Here is a 9,283-nt window from a genome sequence, read left to right on the forward strand (position 1 = left end):
TTAAACTTTAGCTGTTATGTCCAGTTTAAATAAGTGTCCCATTTTTGTTTTTCTTGGTATGCTTTACCAACACACAGTAACAGTGAGATAGTCAGCAGTGTATGCAGTCATAAAATCAGAGACCCTGCCCTCAACATCCAATCACAAGTGGTCAGAAGAGACGCATTTGAGATGCATTTACTACCAGGTGTAAATGGAAATGTGTCTCCCTTGACCACAAGCAAAACCAGGTGTAAACGGGGCCTCAGTGTCTTGCTATTCCCCATCCCCCAAGATGCAGGGCACTGAGTGATAAACAGAAGTTGCCACACTTTAGACGTCCCTCACACTGCCTCCTGTCCAGGTGTCGGAGACAGATGGACCGGGAGAGTCCATGTGCCTCACACATTTCTATTTTTGACCGTGCCTGAAGCGGTTCTCCCAAAATAACCCCCATTCCTCACGACCTTATATGTGCAAGGCATCAGCTAAGCTACAGTCTGGGGGACAATCACAAATCCACACCACACGAGACACGCTGTTGTCCCATTGTTGTTTTGTGATCATTCTGGTTGTCTCCTGTCTTGTTATGCATCTCACCGAACTAGATCAGGAGTGTTTGCAACACCTTTTTTCATACCTAGATAAGGACAGTTGCCGCAGCCTGTCCCTGACCTGCGTACAACTAAGACAGGTCTTCCTGGACCCACAGCTGTGGACGCTACTTCACTTTAGGTCTCCGTGCGAGCTGAGGAGGGACAACTATGTTCTGGGCTCTTCGCTAAGGTACCTGGCTGTATGCTGGCACTCGAGCAGGGTCAGAGTGTGCAACATTGAGGACTGGATGAAGACCACATTCCAGAAGGACCTCTGCAGGAAGCACGAGAGCCTCGTCACTGACTTCCTGGAGCGTGTTTGCCACATGTGAGTGTTTCTGTTTGTCTTGGCCTCAACATTCATTTTGTCATTGGTTTGATCTTGGACAAGCAGATGTTTTTTCCCCCTGATATATTTAGACAGATGAAGCAATCTTAATGAATCCCATCTCCACTTTTGTTTTTAAAAGTATAGTAATGGCACCGATATTAATTTTCCATGATCTTTTACTGACCTTTGCGCTTTCCAAACAGTCAAAGAATAACGTTTGCACAAATCTGTCCCATTGTAAACAACAGTATCCAATGGCTTTCAAATGGTACAGAATACAAACTATTATTAGCATAAATTTTGTCCAAAAGCAATATGACCAATTTGTGTGACAAACTCAAATTTTAGTAGTTTTTGCCATAGTGCTTGAATCTCATTTGTGCTTGCATATTTTTAAACTTAGTGCATAAAGCTGTGTTGACCCTAGGTTTTACATCAGTGACACCAAATCACATTCGATTTTTGTTTCATAACTGATCATGACCTGTCGAGTTTGATATGCACAAGAGCAAATGAGATTTGAAAGCTATGGTGGAGGGAACGATTGTCAGTAAACAATAACTTGAAGTCACCATGAAATCAAAATGACATTGCTTATATTTCGGGTAATGCTGTGTGATGTGTTTATTATAAATGTGCACATCATTACTTTTTTTTTCCATCTCTTTAATCAAAAACATGCTCATCCTTTCCCCACTGCAACAATGTCTCTTCTCCGATGATTTGTAAACTGGCATGTTTGTCCGACAGCCTGTTTCAGTCCATAACCTCCAGCAACCTGTTACTCACATGACATTGCAGCAATTTGCAAATGAAAAATATCAAATGAATTCCTAATGGATGAAGTCTCGTTTTTTTTCTCACTCAAGAAAAGACTCACATTTTCCGCTTCATGCCGACTTAATTTTTTTTGTACTGTTCCTACAGCCTTCATACTGACTATTTTTATGATGCTTTTATAGTTTTTTTTTTTCTTTTACTTTTTGGAGCTTGAAAACATTTAGTAACTGCTTTTGTTGTATGGAAAAGAGCAGCTTGAACATTCTTTGAAATATCAGCTTTTGTGTTTCCCATCTGAAATAAGGCAGACAGGTTTGGAACAGCATGAGGGTGAGTAAATAATGACATTTTTGTAAGAACTAGCTCTTCAAGTCACAAAATCATCAAAATATTTTAAACTCATGTTAAAACAAGTCACAATTTAATGTTTATGAACTCTGTCTGGCTTAGGACGGAGCATATATGCCTATGGCTGTGAAATGAATTCATTAAATCCCTATATGAATGGAAGCAAAGACACTGCACTGCAATTTTAAACATTGTCTGCAACAACTGGCCCATCAGACCATAGCTGCATGCACACAACCGACCCTTCAGTCAACAGGAAGCTGTGGGACCATCACCCAAAGTATGGACTCAGAGTATGTTTTACCTCAATTATTTAAAGTACAGAGCAATACGCCGACCATTCAGACGTTTTTGTTCTTGTGTGTTGCAGCATTACTCATTTACCAGGTTCTGTTATGAGTTGAGAAGGTTTACATGAATACAGACCGTTCAGCAATTAGAAACGTCTGTTTTCGAGGAACACAGCTACATTAGGACGTAGCATGATATTTTTTTAAGGAACAGACGTCAGTGGTGGGAAGCTTAAAAGTACTTCAGCATGAGCGTTCCTCACGTAGCCATTTAACTCTGCCAGTGTCGGACAAATAGGGACCTTCTCAAACCTCTGTTCCTTAAACGTTCATCAGAAACACATTTTAGCTTCAAGCAAGCACGTCATCACATTCTTCCACCGATAGATGCGGCTTGTGTTCGAAGCGTGCTGAGGCTGGGAATGCAGTTTGCCTCAAGTTTTGAGTGACACGAGGTCTGTGGAGTAGCATGCAGTGCACAGTTGAATTAACCTCTGCAGTTTTAAGGGAAGATCTGTACAGCCTCTTCCAGGCAGCCAATAATAACGGTAGACATGATGGAGCTCTGCGGTGTCTCCGGCTGCTGTTTTGCACAGTAAACTCACTTATGAGAAAAAAAAAAAAAAACTGTGATTTGGCAAAACACACTTAAAAAAATTATAAGAAAGTTTTCTTTAGTGAATCTTTGCATCACCCTCAGATGAGATCAAAACGTTACAGTTATTGATCTGTAGAACGTAGGATAAAGAATTAAGAACTTTTTAAGAACCATTAGAAGGTTTTGGAGTTTTTTAGTGTTATATTATAGGCTCCTCAGGTCAGTGTTGTGGCTGGTTCTTTAAAGCAACAGTGCAACAATTTCCTCAAGAACAAGATGATAAATGTTTGTTAAACACAAAGCATGTTTCATAATTGGTACCAATTGAAAGTTTTAATCTTAAGTATGAAGGAAGAATGTGAAGACAGCTGTTTTTTTGACCAGAGATCTGGAGCAACTCATGATGAAATCGGTAGGCTTCTTGAGGTTGTTACATTGTAAACTCTTAAAAATAATGGTTCCAAAAAGCAGTTTTCACAGCAATGATATAGAAGAACCATTTTGGTTGCCTTAAAACATATCAGTGAACAGTTCTTAAAAGAACCGTTTTTCCATTTCTGTGAAGAATATTTGATTAATCTGAAGAACACTTTTTGAACAATTAAAGAACCTTTTGTGCAATGGAAAGGTTCTATGGATGCTAAAATTACCTTTATTTAAAAGAGTATATGGTCGTTTTTGAAGAATAACAAAGTTCTTTATGTTCATTAGAGGCTCTTCAGATTAGCATACCAGATCTGTCTTAAGAATCAGTAGACAAGATCTGAAGCGTACAAAGATCTTTGAAGAGGTTCTCACACCAGGGTGCAAAATTCTCGAAACAACCAAAGCCAACTCAATATGGTTATTGAGGGTTCTTAAAATGGTTCTTTTGAGGTTAAGAAGTTTTTGATGTTACATTGTGGGTTCATCAGTGCAGTGCCAGTTGTTCTTTGACCAGAGGAAATTGGAGAGAAGCAGAAATACGTTCCTCTGAGTGAAGTTGAGCCTACAATCAGTTCTTTGTTGATGAGGGTGGAATGCACATGTGCGTCGCAGTAACTGTGCGCTGTGTGTGTGTGTGTGTCTCTCGCTCACTTTCCTACAAAGACACACACACACTTGCTGACGCCATTGTGGCAATACATTTCAGCTGCAGGAAAATGTATAAAACACTAAGCACCTGGGAAAGAGACAGTCTCAGATGGTGTCATTAAGTTCAAATAAAACTGTTATTTTCTTTCTCTTCTTGAACACCTTTTGCCAGCTTACTCTTGGCATCTATTAAAATTCTGAACCGAATTCAGTTAAAATTTTCACGGCCAAAAATGAACACACACAAAAAATAATGGTTTCCTACCTAGAATATTTGTAACACTTTAGTAAAGCGACCAGTCCTCACTATCAACTAGTTGCTTCTAACCATGCCCATTGTTAACATATTGGCTGTTTATTAGTACTGCATGACTATATACTACATCCCTAATCCTGCCCAATACTAAACTTAACAACTACCTTACTAACTATTAATAAGCAGCAAATTAGGAGTTTGAGGCAAAATTCATAGTTAACGGTTTTGTTAATAGCGAAAATAGGACCTTAAAATAAAGTGTGATGAATATTTTTCAGAATTTCTAATATCTAAACATCCTTAAAATGGTAAATTTACCCAAGAAGAATATTAATATAGTGAGAGTTAAAATAACCATTCTTGAATTCATAGGAAATGCTGATGATCACAATATGCCATCACTTTAAATGGCCTGTAACTCTTAAAAAGACAACAATTTGACTGCTTTGATCTCCAGTAGACCTTTTGCTCCAAAACAAGAGACTGAAAGCATTTGTTACGGATATTGCGCATGACAAATAACATCATTTCTCAAAACAGGCTATTAGAAACCAAAAAAAAGAAAGAAAATAAAGAACGCAACTACATTTGACCACATCCATCTGCTGTGTGGGACTTTTCTGTTGACGTTCTTGGCATAGACTGGTCATTAGGGCCGCTTTAGGGAAAAGAAGTCTCTAGCCTCATTCCTACAGCCATAGACACACCCTCCACAGCGTCCCGAGAGTGACATTAGTCTCTTAAAAGACTACTGTCACTATGACGACTTTATGAGTTCAAAGAAAAAGCGCTGAATCCAATCCCCTTTAAATTACCATCGTGCAACATGTGGGATGTCTACAGAGGCCATATCCACATGGGGAAAACTTACGCAACAGCAAAATGCAAAATATTAGTAGGGTTTTGGCCCCCCACACCCAGCCTCATTCTCAAAAGCAAAGTAAAATAAGACGGTTACGTCTTTGTTAGTTTTTCATTAAGCCTGTTTGATGGAAATGGCTTAAAAAAAAACAAAGCAAACAAAACATCTGCACAAGAGAAGGGCGGAGCTACCAGAGTAAGGCATGGTTATGTAACCGGGGATGATGCGACACATATATCTGGTGTGTTTACTTCATCTGGCCGGCTCTGAAAGCTCCTCCCGTTCAAACACAATGGCTGAATGCTGCTCCAGCAGAAAACTATCTAACCAACCGATCCCAGAAGCTTTGAATTCTTGCGAGCCTCTCTCATCCTTCCTCTCCTGCTGATCCCTTTATCAGACCGTCTGTGTCACTGATGGCCGTCTGCGATAAAAAAAGCAATGGCACGTGTAGTGTGAGATCCGCCCCATGGCCAGGGTTATTGGGACAGTACTCATAACACTTACAGGCGGCTGGAATGTGCCGCTCTCACATGTGGATAAGTGGTAAGATTATGTAAGAGTTTATATAATCTGCATCAGTAAACGTGAATGACATCTCAAAGCTACAGCCATTAGCTCGCTCCGTGTGAGCATGTGTGACCCTGTGTGAGTCTACCAGCAGGCTGCAGCAGAGGAGAATCACGGACACACAGAAGGGCGCCTCACCAGTAGCCAGTGAGGAAGGTTCCTGCTGCCCGAGCTCACTGGTGCGGGCATGAGAAATGGCTCGGCTTTCAGCTGGTGCTATTTAGCAAGAGCACCAGCTGTGTGTGTGTGGCAAAAACAGCTGATACAGCAAACACTGACTTAGGGAATGGTTTTTGTTATGCTATGCTCAGTATAATATCATGCAAATGCCTGATGGGGATACATAAATTATTGCTTAAAGTCTTGGGTTACAGTTACTGTGTTGCAATATGTGTCAATTACTGTTTATTGAGAAGACATTTATAATTTATTACACAGTTTACCATTTTATGTGTCCCCCGAGGAGTGAAAAGCATTTGTAATGCAGTAAGCTAGTGTGTTTTCGAACCAGTAAATTTCTGTCGGCCATTTTTCTTACAAGCAATCATTACATATGTAATATTCATATCCCATTTTTCACTGTCTAATCACTTAAAGGTGTCTTCCTTGATAAAAAAAAAAATACTTTTTCAAAACATTTCTCTATTGTTTGAGAATTCTGACCAGCATTACACAGCAACACAGGCTCAACCAATGTTTGTTTGACCAATAGCAGACAGGAGAGCATTCGGGAAACCTGATTGAATGGTTTTGACTTGTATTGCCACATTAAATATGATCTTTACAAATTAAATGAACAATTTAATTAAAGTTTATGTCACTTAATGTAGTTTTGAATGTGTGTATTTTTTTTAAATGACATTATTCTATTTAAGTCTAAAATGCAAAGACAACTTTAAGTTAGTTGCTTGGAAACTGAATCCCACAACGTGTAAACACTATCTTTTAAAACACTGTCCTTTGTTTATAAATCTTGACCAGCCTGCATAGCAACACTGACTCAACCAATGGCATGAGTTTTGGGGGGTGGCTATCAGTATAATCGACCAGTGACATACCTGGGGCGTGTTCAAGGAAACCTGTTTGAAAACAAGCAGCACTGAAATGACTCAATCCAGCTTTAACAGACTGTTGTTTGTTATTAATTCACTTGGCCAATCTACACAAATAACAAACCAACATGTATGCACTACATGTTGCACTTTTCAATTGTTATTCCTCTCTATCAGCATGACAAAATTATTTTTTTGTTTGTTGTTGTTTTAGGTGTCCGAATCTACTCTCACTGACTCTGTCTGGATGTGGGCACATTACGGACCGTGATGTTATTAACGTGCTACAAAGCTGCAAGAAGCTACACAGCCTTAGTCTAGAAAACTGCGCTCGGATGACTGACTCTGTCCTCCAGGCTGTCGTGAACCACGGCCACAGTCTCACAGACATGAGGGTGGACTTCTGTCGCAATGTGACCCAGGCAGGGCTGCAGGAGGTCAGGGACAAGAGACCAGAAGTGCATCTGAGCGCGTTACACAGTGGCGATATGATTCCAGACAGCAAACCTGAGGAGAAAACACAGATCAGGAGAGCTCTGCAGAAGTTCTTGATGTTCTCCTGACAGCTAGAGGCTACCTAGAGACTTCATGACAAATTGAGGTTCACAACACTGTCCAGTGCAATTATTATCCAGTTTTATTTTCTCACAGTTTCTTTTGTAATTTCAAAAGTTTCCATGAGAGTCAGTCTTCATCTCTAAAGTTTTCATTCCAATTTCATTTTCCTTGTTGACATTCATTCTTCCAACCTTTCTACTACTTTATTTCATCAGCAAATTCATTCTCCTTTCAAACTCATTCTTTGTTTCTTCTCTGGGTTGTTTTTCATTTGTTTGTTTGTCCATTTGACTCCATGAAATGACTCAGCGGTCAAGTACACAGTACAAAGACTAAGTATTCAATATGCAGGGCAGTGGCCCAGTCTAAAAATTTCAACCATATCTTAGATTTTGATAATAAAACATTTGCGAACTCTGTGAAAGACAGTATTTATTAAAAGCACAGCATGTTTTGGTTGCATAATCTAGGTTAGTTCTGGAACAACTCATAGCTGGTTATCCTCATTGCGGGTTTTGTACTTCCTCCTAGTTATGCAAGAACAATATTTGACAGAGCACAGGTTTACATACAGCCTTTCAGCATGACATTTATTAAGCAATAAGGTACAAGAGACCATACTACATTGTGAATATATATATATATATATATATATATATATATATATATATATATATATATATATACAGAATATTTCTTTACCAATTTGCTAAATTGCTTGGCAACAATTGCTTACCTTTTAACATATTGCTGTTTTATAACAGCAATAATCTTTTATAGCTATATTTTATCACAGCTTTAGGACCAGAACTGTCTGTTTTATAACATTATTTGCAGGCTTTTTTGCAGAGGTTTGGATATAAATTAAAGAGCTAATGTCATTTTCATTTTAAGAGGACGCAAGGAGATGAACTGTAGCTATTTTGTCTTAACGGAGAGTTATGACCTAAAGCCTGCACAGAGTTATTTGAGGCCATGTTGGATGTCTTCCAGCGTTGTGATTAGAAACATATTATGTAAGAGCTGTGGAGTGTAAAAGTAGGTTGGCCAGTGTCTGTGTTGTCCACGTGACCACGCTATTTTGCGTCGTAATTGCAGCAAAAATAGATGTTCTCGTCTCTTGGAGTCACAGAATTTGTTCTTCCTCTATTATGCCTGTTTGACCTTTTTCAAGTGTATGCAATCCAGTCAAACACACAAGTACAGTTTCCTCAAACCCTCAGGGCATCATCAAGGCTGCATGAAGAACAATCGCACATTCTGTCCCTAAATAGTCCGTAATATTATTGGAGATAAATTTAGAAAAACAAAATAATTTGTTAACTTGTTTCTTAACAGAAAGTCCCTTGTTTTAAAGCCAACATTCTCCACAGGATGTTTCTCGCGATGGATTGAAGGCTGGAGGGTGAAATAATATTGGGATAATTTTTTCTTTCCCTCTTATTCCTGTTATCTGTATCTCTTTCCAACTCTCACCTACTTTCTTTTGCTCAAGGTTTGCACTTGTCAAGTTACATAAGTAAGGAAAAAAGCTGAAGTAATGCCTTTAATTATGTAACGTCAGTTATCGTTGTAAAAAAGCCTGTTATTGTGTACTTGAAATGAAGACGGTTAGATAACATCCGTCTAATCAATGCTTTATAAAAATTCCCATGACCAGGACAACAAGGAGGGCCTGTGACTCGTGGTCCACCCATAAAACTCTCGTCCTGACCCTGTGAAGTCAAGAAATGGTACTGGCCGTGACATTCTGTAAGACTTTGAGAGGTCAAATGAGTGGCAAAACATGATCAGCATGCTGTGATTGCCTAAATCTATTCAATCAGGTATTTCTTTGTTGTGGATGTCAATCCACTCCAAGTGGTTATGTAATCTGGTTAATACTTCTCAAGCATTTGATAATGTCAGGGGTCCAGCAAACAGATTTAGAAAGGTGGAAAACTTTAGACACTATTTATGTGCACGATCACGTGTAAGCAATTAGGCAAT

At 39.1% G+C, this 9,283-nt stretch overlaps 1 protein-coding gene across 1 annotated transcript; it reads left to right on the plus strand.

The window, feature by feature from the left end:
• Positions 1–541: 541 nt before the first annotated feature.
• On the plus strand, positions 542–7,930 carry fbxl22 (F-box and leucine-rich repeat protein 22). Its single transcript, XM_019068663.2, has 2 exons — positions 542–903; positions 6,951–7,930. The coding sequence occupies exons 1-2, from the start codon at positions 569–571 to the stop codon at positions 7,297–7,299; spliced, it is 684 nt and encodes a 227-aa protein (XP_018924208.1). The 5' UTR covers positions 542–568; the 3' UTR covers positions 7,300–7,930.
• The last annotated feature ends 1,353 nt before the right edge of the window (positions 7,931–9,283 follow it).

The sequence above is a fragment of the Cyprinus carpio genome, chromosome B25 (assembly GCF_018340385.1).
Source record: "Cyprinus carpio isolate SPL01 chromosome B25, ASM1834038v1, whole genome shotgun sequence".
NCBI lineage: Eukaryota > Metazoa > Chordata > Actinopteri > Cypriniformes > Cyprinidae > Cyprinus > Cyprinus carpio.

What these genes read in the sequence shown, in the direction of transcription:
- fbxl22 (XM_019068663.2), top strand. Translation starts at nt 569, where the DNA reads ATGCATCTCACCGAACTAGATCAGGAGTGTTTGCAACACCTTTTTTCA. An exon ending in CTGGAGCGTGTTTGCCACAT is followed by an intron (nt 904 to 6,950) that starts GTGAGTGTTTCT and finishes TTGTTGTTTTAG; the next exon opens with GTGTCCGAATCTACTCTCAC.